We start from the raw sequence: 21,879 nt of genomic DNA, 5'->3' as shown, positions 1-21,879 counted from the left end.
GGACCAGGAAATTACTGTCCCTAATTTACAAACGAGAGGCTGACTGGCAGAGTTAAGATGACTCACCCAGAGTCATGCTGAGATCCAGTAGCAAAGTGGGAATTGAGCCTAGAATTCCTTCAATTTCCATGCCTTACCCAAAGCTGTGGCCACAATCTTTATTTTATGTGAAAATCAACCAAAATGGACTTGTGAGCCTTGTCTGATAAGAAATCACAACCAGTCTGAAGGCTTTTCCCAGCATGCAGAGCAGAAGCTCTATTTTCCAGGGTTACTAACAAGGCTATGAAAACAAGAAAGGGGGGAAAAATGTGCTCCAGGATCACACTTGATCATTTTAACTGCTGTTAATGTAATGTACCTACTAATGTTATCACACTTCAGCATTTAGATAGCTCAAGGCTATTAGGAAAATTGATAATTCACCATAGTAATCTGTTACTTTCCACTCCGGCAATCACTGTTCCATCAAAGTGGGGCACAGTGTGGCATTTGTTATTTCTTCTTCTGGTGGCATTTGTCTCATGCTGTCTTTTTTGATGGGGTGGTTTGTCTTTTGCTAGTAGCTTTTGGAGGTATTTTAGTGTCTTTAACTCAAAATGAGTTATTTCCAGTGGGGGAAAAGGACAGATTTTTTCTGAGAGTGAAATGTGTTAAAAAGAAGAATTAAAGAGGACTCTCATTTGCTGAGTGTTCTCCAGCCTCTTCTCTTCTGATGGAAATGCATCAAAACTGTTTGATTTTTTTATAAGGAATTGCTTTGACTCAGATTCTGTGAGATGAATCATAACCCACTTTCTCATCTGAGATGCAAAAAAAAAAAGTTCCAGCTCTGCTGTCAGTGTCAGCATAATCAATACAGAGTGATTCTCAGTGGTGCAGAGAGGTAGGGGAGGATTAAAAGAATGAAAAGAATCAAAAGTAGCCAAACTTTCCTGCTGGTTTTAGTAAGCTGCACTGTTTTCATGTTTCCAAATGCACCTTGCTGTTCATCATGTCATGTCATGAACACATGTTTTCATTTCTCTGGCTACAAGCCAAGGTCACACCTGCTGCTCAAAAGTCAGGAGACGGTCATCTCAAACTGGCAGGCCGATCACGAGAAGCCAGCCCTGGCAGACATTTGGGATGCTACAAGCAGCCAAGAGTAAACCTGTTGTGATTTGTGAAACCTGCAGTTGAGATGTCCCCTGCCTGGACTGTGCCAGCGCAGATTGTGTCAGCTGAGCAGGAGAGAGTGGCAAAGCACTGTGCCTGTCCCATGGCCCTGCCAAGCCAGCCCCATTGAGAGAAACAATGTCGATAGCAATAGGATCACTGTGTGTGCAAAGCGGATATGGGAGACTACATCTGATACCTTGTCACCAGCTTTCATTTGGGAACTTGCTCATTCACTTTTTTTTTTGCTTTTTTTTCCTTGTGTGTCTGCCAAGACATGCACAGAGATGTAGAAATAATTACTTCTGGAAGTGTGAGCTAAGAGCCAAACCTCTGAAAAACTGTGTTCACATCACCAGGGTCAAAAGGGGACAGCACAGGTAGTGACAGGAGTTCTGACAGTTCACAAAATGTATCTCCCCATTGAACACAAGCAGTTCAGTGAAACACCATGGCAGTAGCAGACCCCTTTGTTGAGAGTTTAGGAGTATGGGTACAACCGTCTTCCACAGCCTAAGGCACTCCTAAACACAGCTGGATGTGGGAAATTAATTATTTTGTTTTGTAGGTCCTTCCAAATCACTGTCCCAGCCATGCTAAACTATCTGTTTAAAGCTGTGAACCAGTGTTCAGTTAGCAACAGTGTTGAACTTTAAAATACAATTTCCTCAACAAATTCTCGTTCCAGACAATATCTTGAGAGGTTAATAACTTACTGTCTGCTCAGTACATGTTCTGATTCTGTCTGTACTGTCAGGGGCACGCTGGGCAGATGATGTGCTGCATTCTTTGTGAGTGCAGGTTGAAAGAAGGGATACTTTTTGTGGGGGTTTTAGTTGCTTTTGTTGTCACTTAAAAATACACTTGAAAAAAACCCCAGCTTTTTAAATGTCTCTATTTCCTCATGATGTGCTTGCCGTGAAAGACGAGTGAATTCAGCATGTGACTGTCAAAAAAACTGCAGAAAGTCTGAAGCCTTTTACCTCGAATTTTCACTTGTGTTGATGAATGGCTGGGACATGGCAATATTGACTTTCCACACCTTTTAGTGCAGAGTTTGTGATCACATGAGCTAGGGAATTGTGTCTGGCTGAGCTGGAGGGAGGCATTTGAAAGGACTCTGATGTGGGTCCTTTATGCTGTGCAGAAGCCAGCTGTTCTGGACAGCAAAGTCCTAGCGATTGTCACTGCCAACGTGGAGCTAATTCTAGTCATGTGTTCTTGTTGTCATCTCCATGAGCTGGGCAGCTGCTTCTCATTTCTGTCCCATGGCTAAAATTAGTGAGAATCCTAAAACGCATAAATAAATACGTGTGTGTGTACATACACACATATATAATGCAGGATACTACCTGGAATCTGATTCTAATGGTGGTCCTTTCTTTCCCATTCTCCATCTCAACATCTCACATCAACTGATCCAGCTTTTGATGCTTACATGGGTCATGTGAAGTGTGACTCTCCAACACTGGCAAATCTGATGTGTCTTGTTTAGTGGAGGGAGAAAGGTAGGGTAGAGTGGAAGGGCAGGACTGGGGAATGTATGGCTACAATAACAGTGGATATTTGGGTGGGAAATTTTAAAATATTCCATCTTTTATCTGTATATGCCTAAAACCATTGTCTTCTTCTAAAGATAAAATGACAAAGCACAGGCTTCAGTGTGCTGTGCTTGTGTAGTTCCATTAGGCCACTACTGATGCTAAGACTACTGTAACCTCTTATTCTATGTATACTCAATTTCTGTGCACGGCAACAAAAAGGGGAGGAGAGTGAAAAATGGAGGTTGCTCATGGTCAGATTTATTTCTACTGTTTCTTCACAGGGAGAATTCAGAAGGTGAAGGAAGTGGAGCATGTGCAGTGCAGATGTGCACAGCTGGTGCATTGCCATCTCCATGGCATCCTCTGTCAGAAAGGCGGCTGAGGAGAGCCACAAGGCCTGTGCCAGTTACATGGCCAGCTCCTAGAGAAAGCTTGTCATTTGGACTCTTCCGGTCGCTTGCCGCCCTGCTGTCTCTAAATTGAGTGAGGAATGAAAACTGCTCTCTTCAGTCACACAGGGAAGAGTCACATATTTTCTTGAGGGCTTAGGCAAAAAAAATGCACTGATAATGCAAGTTTTAGGAGCCTCAGCAGGAGGGTCAGAGAATGGCTTTGGAAAAGAGGCCACCCCCAAACAGTCCAGAGGGACATTGCTGCTCTGGGGTTGGAGATCTGTGCCCTGCACTAGCTCTGGTCATGCCTGGTCATGAGTAAAGGGTTTCTTGTTTGTAAGGCCCATTGATCCAAGTTTTGTGGTCTTTTAAACAAAAACAATATTTCACAGAAAGCCAATTAGTCTTGGGACCCAGGTGGGTTGTCTGTTATTTCTTTGCTCTGATTACAGCAGGGCATTGGATGAGGAGCCATAACTAAGCTGTGTCAAGTCTACAGACTCTGCTTCCGTTTTGTACAACTGCAAGGTGTGCACTCACAGTCTTGCTGCCTGTTGCCCTATGTGGCACAACTCTCAGGGAAGACAAGGTGACTGACCTGTGGCCTTGAGTCCTTTGTAAGTGACAGAAGTCCTGTACTGTGAGTAACAGCTGTTAGGTAGCATGTAGGAATGGTGTGCATCCAGCAAATGTCTGATTACAAGAGCTGTTCTGGCCTAGGGAAATTGCAGAACCATTTGTTCAAAAGAGCAAAAATTTCACAGGATGATGTTTTGGAGCATGGTCTGATTGTGGCACATGGTGGCTCACATCTCAACAGGGTGACTAGAAGATGCTGCAACTGACATCAGCTTGGCTACAGTAAAATCAGTCTGACTGAATAAATACTGCCTAAACTCTTAGGACATCAGTGTGTGCAGTAGCTTCATTCTAGTGCTCTGCGGACAAGGAGGAATAGAACAATATACAGCACAAATGTGACTGTAAAATGAAATATTAATATTGTTTCCCCATGGCAATTTACTAATTTTGTGTCACTCTTAGCTGGGAATATCACATGATGACCCTTAATACCTCAGACAGGGCTCATCTGCATGAAAAGGAGCTTGTAAGACTTTAGTCTGAGATTTCCAAAATGCCAGTCTCTCTCTCTCTTTTTGCTATGTTGAGGTTCCTTTGACTTTCTCATGAAGCAATACTGGAACTAAGACTTTTTTGCAGGTGTTCTAATGTTTGGACATGGATCTGAAGCTTATCTCAGACTCTTCTGGAGTCATCTGGTCTAGAATAATGGTTATAGACTTCCCACAAGCTACATAATGCATTTTGTTTTGTAGGTCCTCACCTGTGCAGGGATGCTTAGAACAATGGAAAACAATGAAAGAAATTTCTAAACTGTTTGAAGTCCCAAAAGGTTCTGTTTTGAAGGCTTTTGTAAGTTGTAGCTTTCCATTGGGACAGAAGTGTCCCACACCTTTTTCCTGTGCTGGGATGGGAATAATATCTTCTCTGACCCACCCATCACGTCTGACTTTGTCAACATAATAAAGCTGCATCATTTTATGTGCCAATGGAAACCAACTGACTTAAAACACTGTTGGCTTTCTGGGTTTGGTCATATGAATTCAACAGAAGTCGACCAAGTTTACATCAGCTAAAATCAGGCTTGGTATAAACTGTCTCTACATTTACGTCAGATCTAAATTTGGAAGTCTAGTGGATTTCAAATGATTCTGTATATCACATGTAAACAAGTCCATCAGTTTTCCTTACTGTTACACCAGAGTTTAATGAAGATTAGACACCTTTACTGTTTTCACAGTGAACTCCTATGAATGTAGGAAACCAGTAAAGAGCCCTGAAAGTTCAGAGCACAGCGTTTTGCCAGCTTTGCTCATACAGAGTTGCCGTCACTGGTACGACACATTCAGGACGTTTTCCAACTCCAAGTTTTTGGCAAACACAATCCCTGCTGATGGTGGCCTTTTCTAATGCCTGTTCAAGGGCATTGGACTGGCAGAACTCATCATGAGCTCTGGATATTGAATCAGTCCTTTCTGATTGGTTCAGCCGTGGGAGGGAGGGAAAGCTTTTGCGGTTTCAGTTTCCATTGGCACAAAATTTTCAGGTCATGAGTTGTGTGAATAGTTCAGGAGACAGGGATTGGTGCCCTTCATGTGGAAGCCAATTCAGGAAGAATCTTCCATCTTAGTAGTACTAGAATGAGTGATGAATAGTACTTTGAGCATTCCTCTGTAGATGCCGGTCAACATCAGAGCCTCCTCATAGAGAACTTGAGGAGAAATGTCAGGAAAGTCTTTAATCATGATAAATAGATCAGTACCCGCAATTCTCGTGTCTCCTCCTGTTAGTCAACAGGCCCTAGAGTCAAAACCACCACCTCAAACAAATCAGACTTAATGCCACTAAAGAGCTTGGCTTTATGGTGTGAGGGTTTTTAACTTATTATTTTTTAAGCCTTGCTAATTTTAAATCAAAAGCAGTAGGATGTGTGAGAGTGACACATACAATTGTGCAGATGGATTTCCACATACTTTCTTTAAATAAAATAATAACTATTATAAATATATATCTCATATTTTGCACTAATTCACTTGTGATGGAGGCCAAGCAAGAAAACTTTGATATCCTTAAACAGCAAGCTCTGACAATGTGACAATCAGGTGAGCGTAATGATCTGTGGATAGCTGATATGAGTAATCCATCATGGACTTGAGATGAAGCATGTTGCCACTGGGATGTTATTCTCAAATTTAGAGAGTTATCAGTATTACTTTCCATCTACCCTGGCCAGTAAAAGCAGGTTCCATGACCCAAAGGAGGAGCAGAATTATAGTTATTGCTGAATTACATCAGTCTAATAAATATGGTGTCACCAACATCAAATGACATTTTTAAAGGACTTTTGCTTTCAATACCTGTGTCACATTTTAAGATTATGACATGTGTGGTCATTCTGAATAGGAACAAATATTGAATGTCCCCTGCGGATTCAGAGTACTTCTCCATCCCAGGTTGTAAAGTTCCTGTTATTTGTCCAAGAGAGTAAACAAATATTGGACCTTGTACCTGGTTGGAAAGGCCTCAGATTTTGGGGTGAAGAAGGAAACCTCTGTCTAGGAGGTTGCTTTAATGAGGAAAAAAAGCCAGCATTAATTGATTCCAGCTACTGAGAAATTTGGAGTGATGGAATTCATTGCAAGGAACAGTGGATGCTCGCCATACAGGTGAGGTGGTTTCCAATGCCTGAGGGATGTGATTTATGGCAGGGCTGCTGTCAACACACAGACAGCGCATGTTTCAAAACAGCAAGGAAGCTTTGGGCTGGTGCCGGATTGTGAAAGGCAGGGTTTTCAAAAGACCTGAAATAAATGAGGTGCTGGTTGAAATTCAGTGTGACATCTTCTCATACAGCCAGACACCTTTGAAAACCTCAGGCCTTAAACATTGTTGGGTCTATGAGAGCTGCCATTTGTTCAGGACACTACTCTTTGTCAGATTCAGTCTTTCTTCACTTTTTTTTTTTTAATTTTTTTCTTTTTTCTTTTTTTTTTTCTTTTTCACTTTTGGCAGTGCAGAGATAGGTTCCCTCCCTGCATTTTGGGATTTGTCAGATGTTTTTCCTCAGGCTGGCATGCAGGAGGCATTCCAGGTTGGTAGGCCAGAGCCAATGGCACAGGAAAACTTTGCCATTATTCAGGCAATTTCATCTTTGCCACTGAGCAGAGCCTTTGGTAAAAATCAGCTTGTGCCGCCACCTTCCCAGTGATGCCACGAGGCAGAGACAAGCTGCAGAATACCAGCTGGAGCACAGTCAGGCTATGGAAGAGTGAATTGAGTCATTCATGCCCAGCCATAATGTGATTTTTGGCTGGGCTTGAGTCTTCTTAACACACTGATGGTGCCTATCCTGGGCTTATGAAATAGATTGGCTGGGCAGGGGGACAGAAGTAGTTTGAAGTGCCCTTGTACAACGTAGATTATAGTTGGAGATGAAAGTCTTTGGGACAGCAGACATTGTTTGCTCTTTGTCCTGCACCTAACGCCACAGAGCTGTACCCCATTGCTTGGGCTCCTTGAGCCTGCTTTCATGTTGGAAATGGCAAACCCAACCGCAGTCCTTTGTGAATGTGTTAAAAGACAGCTCATTTTTTTACCTCAGTGTAAAGGCTGATGTCTGTATCAGTGTGAGTCTTACCTGGTACCTTCTGACTGCGCTCTGGGTTCAGCTCTGTAAGAAAGCTCAGGAGAATTTGATCTATGTTTAAGGTGTGCTTGTACTGAGCAGCAGCATGAGCCTGTGGACAGCCAGTCACTGGTCGTCCCCAGCTGGAGGAGTGAGCACCAACGCTCTGAGGAGAGCAGCTGGTCTGGTGTCGAGCTCTGCTCTGTTACAGCCATCACTTACAGCCGGGGTCAGGTGCAGCAGCCCTGAAATCACCCTCTGCTGCTCTACCAGCAGGGCTGGGCTCCTGAGCCGGGGAGGGAAGGAGCAGGCTGGGACAGCACACTCGGAGAGACGCCTGACAAAGGACCCAGACCGGGCAGAGCTGCCCCACGTAGCTGCTCCCTGAGGCTGCTGCCACTGGCACCCCCCATAATGACAGGGTGTTTTTTGGTGCCTTTCCAAAAGAGGATCCTGAAATTTGGTGCAGCATTACAGAACCAGCCCAGTGGGTCAGAGGATAGCTCAGGAAATGCCCCTCTGCCCATGGCCCCTGAGGAGGAGTGATTCCTGCCTGGTATCCTGCCTTCCTTTCCCTGCAGGAGATTCGTACAAGCATGGTTGTGTCACCCCATGTGCAGTTAGATATTTGCTGGTTTCACTGTGCAGGGTTTATCATGCAATAAGGCTTTGCAAAGGGAGTGGCTCAGTTCTTGTTGCTGTTGGGATCACCAAAACTGACAAAATTTGTCTGATCTACAGCTCGGCCAGCAACTGTTCCCCTTTGCTAAGGTCCTTCCTTAGGAGGGGTAAACTCCCACTGAATCAGCTTTGGGATAAGTTGCCCAGAGAGAGGTTTCCTGCCAGCCCCACTAGGACTTGGCTGGTAGCCTCACCTTCACTAGGGCTTTAGTAGAGAGCTGCTGAGGTTGTTCTCTGGATCCCACACATTGGTAACATCTCACTAAAAATAAGATTTCAACATTAGTGATGTGTTCCAAGGAGAAGAGTAATTTTTTGGTTTAGAAAATCTTATCTTCCTATGAAAGAACAATAAAATTAGAGGTTTCTCCGCTTTTGAAAGCATGGGAAAGGCTCACTTTCTTAAAGCCTTTATAATTTTTACCCGATATTTATTTTGCAACAAAAAAGGTTTTTATGTGTCTTGCTTTTTGAACTTACTACATACAATCAGAGAGGAGTACAGGAATGTGGGGGACTTCTGTGAGAATATAAGTTTTTAATTTTTTAAATTTTTTTTTGGTACCAAATATAGTCATTGCACTTCTTAAAGTATTTGTTGGCTGGGGTTTTTTGTAAAAATTGGCCCCCAAACACAAACACTCTAATAATTAAAAAGAATAATTATGAAATGTTACTTCTTTGAAGCCAACTCTACACTTGAAACTTAAAGCTACGTCTTTGCCATACCATGGCCAGCTCAGCGCAGGCTGGAGCAGCGGGAGGGGAAGCAGGTAGCAAGGAGCGGCCAGCAGGACCATGGCCCGGTGTTTGCCGTGCTGGAGAGCTCGGGGGACACGGGGGCCGGGGGAGGATTTGCTGTGGCTGCCAGGGACACCCCCGTGCCTGGAGAAGCTGCACTAGCAGCTCCTTCCCCTGCCTCCCGAGCCCGGCTCTTCCGTGGATACACAGCCTCAGTGTCTGTCATCTGGCAGCTTTCATCGGCATTAAAGGAAACATTTCTAAAGGAAATAGAGTACATTTTACTCTCCCTTGCATTTCCTTGATCGATTAGCAAAGGGAGGAATGTTTCCTTTCTCCCACTCTTTTTTTCACCCTCTCTTTTTTTTTTTTTTTTTTTTTATTATTATTTTTTTTTTGTCTCCAGATGTTAGCGGGGCTCTATTTCAAGCCGTTCGCACATGGTAAAACACGTGCCAAAAAGTTGACACAATGTAACAACAACGGGGGGGGGGGAAAAAAGGCAAAGCATGCTGCAAAAAAGGTGTTTGGGACCTTAAATACTGTAGAGCATCACTGACCCCCACTGGGCTGGCACACTCACTGCACATCGTGCAGCGTGGGGACTGGCACCTCAGCCGGGTGTGGGGCTCAGGGACTCACCAGCCTGCCGGGGGGCATCTTCCATTCGGTCCCTGCAGCTGCTGCAGCCCCAGCCGAGCCTCTCTGCTGCCTCCGTGGCCATCATGAGCGGGGTAGGAAGGCTTTGGCTGGGTTTGCTGCGAGGGGCATTGTGGCTGGATGGCAGAAAGGCTCACCAGTGGAACCAGTAGGTACCTGCTGAGATTATTTCTGCCCAAGTACTCTGTTGCTGGAGATTTTTAGGAGCTGGTTAAACAAGTATCTGTCAAGAATGCTGTAGAGAGAGATGGTGCTGCTTTGGAAGCAGTAAGATTGTTTCTACGTCTTCTCAAGATACTGTTCAACCTGAATGTTTATATTTTTTTGGGGAAAGTCAGGAGTGGTCCTCTGCATTTTTTGACTGCAATAATTAGGGGAGGTACCTCTCATTGTAATCTGCTTTATATCAGAAACAAGCTGAATTGTCTCTTGTGTCCCAGGATGTTGAGGAGAGGGGGATGTAGATGGGTGAAGGATCACCACCACACAGGTGTTGAAGGAAGCAGAGGCCTTTCTTTCTCTGTCAACAGAGGACAGCAGCAGAGGCACAGAACTGTGTGTGCTCAGTTGCTATGTGGCTCAGCCAGGCTGACAGAGTGATCTGCACAAGGAACAAATTCTTCCTCCTGGGGAGGGAATTTTAGCAAGACTGGTGCTGGAAGCACCCTCTGAAATGGACGTTTTATGCCACAGGCCCTTCAGAAATGGCCTTGTGGTTAAAGAAACCTGACTGTGATTGAGAAGATACGGTTTCAGTTCCTGGCTCCATCATAAACTTCTTGTGTGACCCTTGGAGGGTTATTTAACCTGTGTGGGTCTCAAGTTCCCTGCCTGCATGCTGGGTGTCTTAACAGTCCTCTACCTTCCCTGGGATGTTGGAAAGGTTCACTGTGAGGCCTGGAGATGAGGTAGGACAGTAATCTCGTGATGAGCAGCATGAAGAAATGTTTGAGAAGGTAGAGTGTTGGCAGAGTGAGCCTGCACAGTTGCAGTGCGTTTGCTCTGTGGTGTGGAATGGGACCTCCAGGGCATACTGAGAATGTGTCAGGTTTTTACAGCCAAGCAAAGTGAGAATATGAAGTTGTATTGTGGTTGGAGGAAAGGGATGCAAACAACACGAGAGTGCAGCTAGTGCACAGTGCTGTACAGTAAAAATGACAAGTAGGTCACTGCAGGGACCTGTGCATCTGGAGTACAAGTGCAACACAGTTAAAGCAGAATAACCAGGACGCAGTAATTAAATCATGGCCTTGGATTTAATTTATGAAGTGTTTCAGGCACACATTGCAGCATGAAGCTGTGTATACTGTGAAAGATTGTGTTTTCTGACGTCTGCTGAAGAAGAGGGAATTAAGATTGATCTGTCTCATGTCCAAAGGCTGTGTAAGACAATTGATGCATACAGCCTGCTACTGTCAAATGGTGACACTTCAAGCTTGGATCCTGGCACAATAAACCATTGCCAAGGGCTTCCCACTCAGTGAAAAGTCTTGAGTTCAAAAGCAAGAAAAGGATAGGTAAGAAAGGCAAGGGTAAGGTGAGCTAAATAATATCGTTTTCCACAAAATGCCTCTGGGTTTCCCTTTGTACCATTATTGCAGTGCCCTGAGTGCCAAAATGTCAGAATCACTCTGGGACAAATATTATTAACACGTCTTTGGCACAATGTGCATACCTCCCATGCACTGTAGAAGGACATAAACCTTCCCTTGTGGATCAGAGATCCCTCTTCTATTCCCTTTGGATGAATGAAAGAACCCAGGACCTGTTGCAGAAGCTCTCACACTTGGACTTAACTTGATTAGGGTGAACTAAGTTAAGGTCTGCTCTTACACTGTTATTCTAATAATCAGTTTCTGCTCCTGTATCTCCTTAAAATTGAGCAATTGTATGACATAGGTGTCCTGAGGAATCCCACATGCTTGGGAAATACTTGAAAACCTGTGGATAAAAGTCACTAGGAGAGAGGAGGGAGAGAGGGGAAAGTCTTTTTACATTGTTGACTTATGGTCAACGTTGTCCTCGAAATGCTGTTTTGTCATCAATATTTCTTCATTAGGAATAATGATTTTTCCACATTTACTGCCAGCTGATTCAAAGCCATCCAAAAGCAGAATGTGTCATGAATCTCTAAAATGCATTCACTGGCGAACTCTAAACAGAGATGATTAGAAAAATAACACAGCGGAAATATTGGTTGTCTTGAGGCTGCCAGGGGAACTTTTCATGAGATATTTTGTTCAATGTATTTATATTTTTTAAAAGTGTTCTTGGTACCGTTTTGAAAAGGCAGCGTGCTGTATTTTTTTAGTTCTTTCTTGCATTGTGTGTCAGGGCTGCAGTGAGAGCCGGGGAATACACTTAGCTGATCAAGGGAAATTGTGTAATTGATAGGCACCGAGGATATGACCTTGTGGTGTATTCCCCCAGTACAGTTAGGTGGGAAAGTTTTTTCCATCATGCAGAGTTTTTTGAGATATCAACGTTTTTTCCCCACATTTCAGCAAATGCAGAACCTCCCTACTTTGATGCTTTTATCAGAAAATTATCCCCTATCTCTTCTCTACATAGAATGCATGCTTTGAATTCATGAATTTAAGTCTTTTGTGGAGAGGTTTGCGCATTTTCTTTCTGCTTTCTCTGCTCTTGGCATCTGTAGTTACTGCCTGAATTGTCTGTGTTAGGCAGTGTACATCACAGTGGTGCTGCCAATGGCTTAATGTCTAAGTAGGTATGACAGAAAAATAATGCTGTAGCCTAGAAAAGGCTACTGAAGTCTCTGGATGTGCAAACAGGAGCATCTCAAGCCACCTGTGTGGAGTTACATTGCCTTTATCTTCAGCTTCAGTGTGATTGCTATCAGAATATTACTTCCATAAGCATTAGTATGACATGTACCTATTCCATCATCCATCTTCAGTGGTGGATGTTTGTCCCATTTGCTCACGTTCCTAATCTGATGCTAAAAAGTGACGCATGTCCTAGATAAGGTTGAACACCCTGTGCCTAATTCCTCATCTCCAGATTGTGCCCAGTTTCTGGCCAAATCTCGAGAATCTTGATGAGTAGCAGCTCAGATTATGGCCTGTCCTATTAATCTTCAGAGTTAAAACCTGCATCCAAGCTCCGGTGACCTTGAATCTCTGCAACATCCTTTTCAAAAAATGCAGTTTCTCTCTATTCATGCTCAACTAGCTGCAGAAATAACTCTCTGGCTTTTAACTTAGGCCAGATCATTTCTGCCTCTTAGTCATAGTCATAGAACATCCTGAGTTGGAAGGGGCCCACAAGGATCATTGAATCCAACTCTTAAACATTTCTCCTCTGGTTTAATTTCTGCCTCATATCAAACAGAAGCTTCATGCCTTTACCTGCATGACCTGTAATGACCTATTCCCACCCTTCTTCCTCTAGTATTCTCTAGTGACATACCAGCTCATCCTTCTCATCTGAAGGCGTCTATGTTCAATCTTCAAGCACTTACATTCTCTTTTGTGTTGTCTTTGTCCTTTCTTCAGAAGCATTCCATTAAACTTCCTTTAAACTCCCTCCGGGTCCTCTTTCAAATTCTTCCTTAACCTTTTCCTTTGCTGTGCTGTCTACAGACTCCTTGTCAACAGTAAAACATTTAGAGTGCTGAGAGCACAGCTTCCCTTGCTGACTGGTTTTGTCTGATTGTTTCCTTCTATTTCCTATCACTACTCAGTTGTCATTGCTTGTATTAGGTTATAAACTCCTGCAGTTGGGTCCTTCTGTGAATTCTGTGTTTTTCCAGTACCCCGCAGAATTGATCTGTTCTATAATCTGAGCAGCCAGGATCTTGGGCAGTATAGGTGAAAACCATGTAATAATAGTAATTAGATAACAAGAAGTTAGAACGTGGCATTATGTGCAATATGAGCTCCTCTTCTCCCTTCCCCCTCTTCCTTCAGATTCACAATATTTCAAATTTTTTACACAGTAGAAGACAGTAAGTGAGGAGGTTTCAGAATAGAGTATCGTAGCTGATCTATCCTTTCAGCTGCTGAAGTGTTTCTGTGTGAAACTCACTAATGATGGCACTTTCAGCACGGAAGCCTCTGTGAGCACTTCTGTACATCCCCCCAAGGTAAGACCACCATGTGGCAGCCAGGCTGGGCTGAAGGAAGGTCACAGCACGGCCAAGGTTATGAACCTCTTTCATGCAAAAATAGAGGACTCCAGTCTCCCAGGCTTGCTGCCAACATATCGCCTTCTAGTTTTGCTGAAATAATCTTGAAAAAGGATCTAAAAAGGGCTGAAGGGGCAAAAGAAGAATGTTGAAATGACAGTTTCTCATCTTCATGCAGTTTAGTGCTAATTTTGTCCTTTGTCTTTAAGCTGCCTTTTAAATGCTGTTTGTGGGAAGCAAATGGGTCACGTTGTTCTGTGTTTCTACTGTAATACGCTGCCTGCTATTTTTCTCTTAGATTATTTGTGTAATCTTTTTTGTGCAATCTGTTTGTTCTTGAGTCTTGCAAACTTTGCTACTTCTTTCCCAATAAGCAGTGCAACTTGTTCTGTGTTCACTCATGGGCATTCTGCACACAACGGACTGAGTTATTTGAGCCAGTGTGAAAATATTAAAATGGGGAACATGTGTGGGCACTTAATTGTGGTGAGCCCAACCACAAATACCTTCGCCGTTGGTAACTGGCACACAGGAAAAGCAGACCTTTGTTTTGTTTCTATCAGACATAATGATAGATGCATTGTTTTTAGTGGAGTTTTTCTGGTTTTCTAAGGAAATGGGGCTTGTGCAATCGCACTGCCTGTGTACATGTGCCTGTCTGCTTGTCAGTTCCTCCCTCACCAACACTTGAAACTAATAGCCATTTTCAACTACATTTGAGCGAGTTGCAGGAGATGGGAGAAGAGACAGGCTTTTTTGCAGAAGTCTTGCGAGTTCCCAGATTGCGCAGAGGTCTGCAGAAGGTGCAGTCTCCAGTGATCACATTGCTGCAAACCAGATTAGTTGTGTATTTGCCCATGTGCCTTTAAGTGGATCCAGCCACCCAACTGGAGCTCCCAAATTTGAATATTTTGGCTTATTTGCTTTTACCTTTTGTGTGAGTGAGTCAATTGGGAGAGTTGCCAGGCACTGAGCTTGTGTTTTGATTCTCACTGGAGTTGCCATGTCTCATGAAAAACATGGTTTGCTTAAGGCCACAGAGTTACAGTTTGCATATGAACTTATGAAAAAGGAAGCTTTCCTGTGTGAGAGTTTATAGGAGTATTTCTGTCTGTGTACTTAATAGCAGAAACTGGACTTCTCATAAATGTAGCCAGGTTAAGTCTGTCGCTGCCTCAGTGGGAATCTTCTGTGGAAAAACCCAGAAAGAGGAAGGAAAGCCTTAGGAAACCAATTTAAAGGGGAGAAGTTGGCCAAGACTCATGTTGTGCTACTCTTTGGTTTGTATCTGACCACCAGCAGTGTAGTTAGGGAATACCTCAGAGCTATGGGGGAAATGTAGCCTCAGGACACCTTTGGGAGGCAGAGATGTCTTTATGCCCTTTGCTTAAAGAGGGGACAGGGGTACAAAGGCACTGAGTGACTTGTCAGAGATTACAGGAGTATGTATTTGAGTTAGGAAATAGACCCAGGTCTCCTAGCACAAGTCCAGCCAGAAGTATGGTCTCCATGTAGATAGCTACTTCAGCAAATGGAGAGATGTCTTGGTCAAAGAGGAAGATAAATACTGAAGCACATAAGACCTGGCTAAATTATGAATGTGAGAAGAGGAGAGGTAGAAAAGATTCCCACATGTTCTGCTCAGATGTTAACAAAGAAAGCTGAGAAGTGTTTGCATAGACACTACATTATTCCATGTCCAAATGCCTCATAAAAATAATACCGGATGATCACAGAATGGCACACTAGGGAAAATAAATTCTTCAGCGGAATATTCCCTCTGGAAAAACACTGTGTAAAGTAATACACTAATGGCTTTCAATTTCATGTTTTATATATAGAGATATTAACTGCTCCCCAGACGTCTCTTCATATTACAGCCCAGCTACACGAGATGTTTGGAGAAGGCCCTGAAGCAGCTCTGTGCTGTCCACATGCAGGGCTGAGCAGGGCTGTCCTGTGGTACACAGGAGGTGTGTTCTGCCTCCTCCTCAGTGCAGTGCTCGCTCCTGTGGTTCACTCCAGTGTGTTTGGGTTTTTTCTTCCTAGCCCTCATGTTTTTTTCCATTCTTCCCCCATGCTCTGTAGCCTCACCACCATGCTGGGAAACCTGAATTCCTTTTCTGCTCATAAAAAAGCAGTCCTCTCTAGAAGTGTTACAGTGGAGTGATTAAAGCACAACAGTGACAATCAAAACCCTAATAACAAATGCTAAAGAAAGTTAAGTTTAAATACAGCATTATTAATTCCATTTGGGGGATTTCCAGACTTGTCTGGATTCATCTGGTGAGTTCTCTCTTCACACTGCTCAAGCTGGGAGCTGTTTGAGTCAGAAACTCTCTGTCCTGTATAAAGCCAACTATAGTTATGCCATTGTAGCAAACTGTAATGATCTGGGTTCTTTTCCAAGCTGGTAATATATCTCAAATGTGTGTATATATCATCCTGTGGTATCCTGAGAGATACAAAAGTACCTTACATGCTTTGTTCCCTGAGTGTAGTAGCTTGTTGGAGTGTGGGACAGGCAGGAAAGAAGTCATAAGTGTGGGGACACTGACAGTGCACAGTCCTACTTTTGGGATGACAAAACAAGTCTAAGTCCTTGTAGGAAGTTGTGCAGTATTTGCATGAAAAGGCCAACAAACAGACCATGGTATGAGAGAGCATTGTATCATTACTGGAATATATAATTATTATCAGGTATGTGTTACTTACATATGCCTTTATGAATAATTCTGTATTGAACTCAGTCTTCTTTCCTGCTTATACCTCAGCTCTTGCTTCCCTTCCCACCCTTGCTGATCACACCACCCATGAAGCCTTCAAGAAGTGCAGAGCCCCCAGGCTGGGGTCACCACAGTTACTCTTAAACTGGAGAGTACCATTTTGAGTGGGGCAATGCCCCAGATCATACTTTCTCTATTTTCTTTGGCAGGGTTCTCCTGCGTAGTATAGTTGACCTTGTTCTTAACGCCTTCTATTTTCAATATAAATTGTTGTGTGAGGACATCACAACTTCATGGGCTATCTCCATTTTCTAGAACTCAAATGGCAGAGAAAAATGGCAAAGGTGTGCCTTCTACCCACCTCTTCCATCATCTCTGCAACACAGTCTCCCCTAGGGAAATGTTCTTCCCATGAGCTAAGGAAATCTTGTCTTCACTTTATATCTATCTGCCACATAACATCTTCAGCAACAATCTGAACAAGGCAGCAAGCCTTTTGCAAGTGTGTGTCTGCAGACTTTTTGCTATGCATTTGTATCTGACATTAAGGACCCTTTTCAGAAACAGAGAGAGCTCTTAAGGTTTGTCTGTACTCAGAGTCTCTAACAGCAGTTTCTGATATACCTTTCTTGAAGGACGGTAAGACTAAAGTATCCACACATCAGTGTCTTTAGGAATAGTTTCTGTGCTTTAAATAGACAGAATATCTTAATCTGTATTAATCTTTGAATAGAAAAAGTAATTGGCTCCATTGAGAGAATTGGTTTGAACTGTACAAGCAAAATCTTCTCTTTAAATTGTGCTGCCACCAGGCAGCTATATGAGGCTTTTACAACAAAATCCTTTCATGTGGAAGCAAGGCTTAAGGCACAGGTTTATCCCATCTACCTAGGAACTGAAGATGACTATATAGCTGGGTTAGATGATAGCTCAGTGGTTTGTATCTGGAGCTCAGGGTCCTTCCGATGATCGCTGGCTTGCAGCAGCACAACTGACATAAGTGCTGTCTTGGGAGCCAGTTTCAATCCTTTCTAGATCATTTCATATGGACCAGCACCAGAGGGCCTTCCAGTGGTACTAGATCTTTGCCAGCAGTGGCACAAATCGTTTTTCTGTGGACTGAGCTGCTTCATCCCCCTCACTCGCTCTGCAGCCATGGGTGAGTGGAGGGGCCTCCTCTGCAGCTGGGTCGAGGGGCTTGCTTTGACTGCTGTCCTTTCCCTCTGGTGACAGGACGCTGTGCCCGCTGCGGGGAGAATGTCGTTGGAGAAGGCACTGGTTGTACAGCCATGGACCAAGTCTTCCATGTGGAGTGTTTCACCTGTATAACGTGCAAGAGCAAGCTGAGGGGACAGCCTTTCTACGCTGTGGAGAAGAAAGCCTACTGTGAACCTTGCTACATTGTGAGTACTCGTTCCTCTATGTGTCCTGATTTTAATGCATAGACACGGGAAACATCTATTTCTTTCATTGCTCTGGAGTTGCTTTACAGTTAAAATCTGGCAACCCTGTGGCAGTACCGTGTGCAACAAGTTTTTTTACGGTCTTCAGAAGAACTCTGGTCTTTTCAGCTTACTGGGTGAATTGCATTTCCTGCTCTGACCTGCCTCTGAAATGAAGTGGACACAGCAGGAGAAAGAGCTGGGGTTTGTGATTGTTTCATCTCTGCAAGGAGCAGACTATGCTGTCATTTTTTAGCAGTAGTATGGTTCTCAGCTTTCCATGTTGGGAAACCTGATATCAAAATTGTTACAGACCGTGGTGCCCACTAAGATTAAGGAGGTGGGATGCAAGAAAGCATTAAAACTTCTAAAATCAAGACTTTTGCCTTGCTTGATGGAAGACTTTCTACTGAACTAAGGGTCTTAGGATTAGATATCTTTTGAAGCTTACATCACCCTAAAATTTCATTTCATGCTTCTAGCAAGGTCTAGGTTTGTTAAAGCAAACAATTAACAATTGCTCTGTGGAGATGCTAATTTTAAGAGGCTCCTGTAACAAGTAGCTGGAACCAGTTGTACAGGTCCAAATTAAAAAACCACCCCATTATGTGCCTCAGGCTTTACCTTGGTCTGACCTTAACATCCAGTATATAAGGATTATCCTTGTTAATTTAGAGTAAGAAAAGAGCTAGAACTTCCTTAAAACACTGACAGATCTTTCTCTAAACTCTCAGTTTTGAGTTCTTACAAACACTGGACCTGAGAACCTTCCAGAATTGGATTCTCATTTCTGAAAGTAAAAATTGATGTTTTTCATGACATTTCTGTCATTCCAGTGATAATTAGAGCAATAATACTATAATATTTCTGAAAATGTCACCAGTATCTCATTGTTCTCTCTATTTCTACAGAGCCTTCACAGTGAGATTGTTACTGAAATATTGAATATAAAAAGGGAGGATTATGTCTTATTTACAACGGCAGTGATAGATGGGCCTTGTTAATTTGCGTTTAAAAGCTAAATGGTCTCTTGGTCAAATAGGTACCTTTTAAATAATTTCTATTTTTGTTTGCACAAAAATGATTGCACCATAAAAATTTTAAGTTTCATTTTGTGGCAAGTTTAACCATGTGCAAAGCACTGAAGACTTTAGGAAGGTGCATTTATAATATAATTGGAGCAACTTTATGTAACTGGAATTAAACATTTCATTGACTTCAGGCTGGAATTGACTTCATCTGCTTGCAGATTGATACTTTCTTTTCTTCTTTTTTAAATCAAGCACGCATTCTACACCACTCATCTGCTTTAGTTTGGGAAAACATCTGCATTAGCCACTGTAGTAATGGTTTAAGATTATTTAATCCCATTACTTATACACTTCATTAGCCTGAGTGAATTGTTGGCAAGGGTTCAGTAAACTTCCTACATTGGGAGATAAAAGGATAAAAAAGGAAAGGGAGAAGGATTCTGTTCCTCATTTTCTTTCAAATTTATCTTCTATCTATTTAAGGGATAAAGGAACGATAATTGCCTGGTTGCATCTGCGTTTGTATGTTCTGTGATACGGCTTTGCAGCTCTGAGTACAGAGGAAAGAGTAAACGTTTAATAGCTTCCTTTTATATAACCAGAAGGGGCCTTTAAATGTTTATCCATGCAGTCCACAAAAACATGGTTATGGAGTTAACCCAAAACACGTCTGGATCCATCTGCTGCTGCAAATGCAGGGGAAAGGATGGCAATGCTGATGGGGCTACATATAAGTAGTTGGACAGCTGGTACTGTGACTGGAAAATGGGAAGCAGGAATCTGGCAGTCTGATGCAGTAAAGAAAAAAACAAACCCAAGCACATATTAAACTCTTAAATGTGGAAGAAACAAGTGTTGGGAGCCTGTCTCAGTGTCTTTTAGAATGCTCAGGACTCTGCTGTGTTGAAAGCCAGATCTACAAAGGATCTAGGCTTCTGCCATGCCACTGGCTGTACGCCTGAGGAGTTTGTGTCCTAGAGCATATGTCTCATTGATTTTTCAGTGGATTGAAGCCTGCATTGGCTTCAGTAGGATAATGAATGCTTAAGTACACCAAGGCTTTGAGCTAGGCTTGCAAGTTGTTCTTGCAGAGGAATGAGACCCTTAAATTGATGATGCACAGTCTGACTGCTTTTGTCTTTAGATGCCTTTAGATGTGTGATGTAGTTATCCTGAGCTCTGAGAGTTAATGACCTGCTTAAAATCTAGCCTGTCTTGCCACATTCTGCTGAATTGTGGCCTCTGATTATTTTTCCTTTGGTTTGGGTTTTCTTTCTGTTTCATTTTGAAAGGTTGATTGGTTGGTTTGGGGGGATTTTTTGGTGTTTGGTTTTTGAAGATGGGTGGGGTATTTTTTATTTCCCAAAGTCCCTGTTGTCAGACAATAGCTTGGATACTAGGAATCTTAGATTTGTAGAAAGTCAGTACTGAGATACCTTGACTCAGTTTCCTCTGGACTTGAATTCCCATGGAAGTTGCAGCAGACGTGACTGGCCCAAGACTGCACAGCTAATTCATGGAGTGGCCAGCTGAGAAAACAGGGTTCTCAACTGGTATAAGTGTGAGTAATTCAGTGAAACTTGTTTCTGGTCTACCTAATTCACACTGATTTCTAGCACACATCCCTATTTTCCCAAGTCAAAAACACTTGGCCTCTTATGCAAGCCATAGAGGCTTGATTTAAATAAAGAAAATAAACTATTACTTGCCTAGTAACACTTGCCTAGTTGTGATATATAAATTCTTGAAGCCTTTGATTATTTTTTAATAATTCACTGATGTGACTTGTGGCCTTATGCACACAAAAACAGTGCACAAAAACAAAAATAAATGTTTTTCAACAATTAGAATTGGCTAATCTTCTCAGTTTGTTGTGTGACTCTTCTTAGCTGTGGTGTAGTGAAGCCATAATTAAGATTACTGTGAAGAGCTGTATTTAATTACTGGTTAGTCAGTACCAAGCCTAAATAGCCTGCAGAAGGGGTTTTCTTTGTTGTTTTTGTTTCTGGTTTTATTTATCGGTGATCCAATTAAGATGAAATTCCCCAAAATTCTGAATTAATATCTAAGGAAATCAATCATCTGTTTGAAAAGAAATATTTTTCTTAATACAAATTTGAGTACCAGAGTTAATTTCTTTCACACAAAAATCTTCCCACCCAAAAGCCCATCACTATTATTTCCTGTTACATCTTCTGAGTGCAGTGAGTTCTGTTGCCAATGTGTTTGCTGGTTTTGCTCTGCATCCAAGGATTCTTTCATTATTGATGTTATTTCTAAAAGAGTACCAGTCTTCTCCATTAAGACACTTCTGCTGAACTAAAAGCAACTGTAAAAACTAAAGTGTTAATAGGAGACAGATGTTTCCCAGTCATTAGGACAGTCAAGTTAACATTTGAAATACCATGATAGGGTTTCCAGTGTAACCAGTGCACTGCTCTGCACATGACAAATGCTGTGTCTGCAGTATGTTATCAGTATATTTTCCCCCTCCCTTACAGGGAAAATTACTGACAAAAGAACATTTGGTTTGCTTCCTCTAAGTAGTTGAAGAGATTTTAACACTGAACTCAGAGCAGGGAAAAGGCAAAGCGTAATATCAGTGGAACTGTTATTATAAAAGACTGAAGAGCAAGATGTTGAGCAGTGCCAGCTGTCTGCTGTCCAAATACCGTGTTATCATAAGGACTGAACACAAGGTTAACCAGACACACCAGTCTGGCAAGAGTGATGCTGCTGTTTTGTGAATGGGTGTTCTTTGATGTCCAGATAACTTTCTCCAGGATGTGGAAATTTTCATCCATTCTTTCTCCCCTCTCCTGGCAATCTGGCAGTTGGCAGCTGGAGATGTGCACTCTGAAGTGAGGGCTGGGAGGGGCTGAGCTCCTGCAGTTAATGCAGAAAGCAGCAAGATCTCACTGATGCTCCTGGCCTCCCAGGGTTTCTTCTGTTGTGTCCAAGTCAGTGTGACCCACCTGAGGAGAGGACCATGGTGGGACTGGGAAGGGTACAAGAAATCAGAAATAACCAGGGTCAGATGAAAGACTTCAGAGAAGTGGTGGGCTAGAAATGATGAATGATTGAGGGAGAAGAAAGAAACTCTCATTTCTATCAAGCTAGGATGTGGGAAATGGTGGGTATGCTCTG

General features: G+C 42.8%; 1 protein-coding gene across 21 annotated transcripts in view; it reads left to right on the top strand.

The window, feature by feature from the left end:
• Nucleotides 1-21,879, top strand: part of LPP (LIM domain containing preferred translocation partner in lipoma) — a 315,569-nt gene that overhangs the window by 254,895 nt on the left and 38,795 nt on the right. For all 21 annotated transcript variants that reach the window (XM_058844348.1, XM_058844351.1, XM_058844340.1 and 18 more), the window contains one exon: nt 17,493-17,662. In XM_058844348.1, coding sequence (XP_058700331.1) covers nt 17,493-17,662 — 170 coding nt within the window. The remainder of the gene's footprint in view (nt 1-17,492; nt 17,663-21,879) is intronic.

Source organism: Poecile atricapillus, chromosome 8, assembly GCF_030490865.1.
Source record: "Poecile atricapillus isolate bPoeAtr1 chromosome 8, bPoeAtr1.hap1, whole genome shotgun sequence".
Taxonomy (NCBI): domain Eukaryota; kingdom Metazoa; phylum Chordata; class Aves; order Passeriformes; family Paridae; genus Poecile; species Poecile atricapillus.
This window is presented reverse-complemented; position numbering and strand designations above follow the sequence as displayed.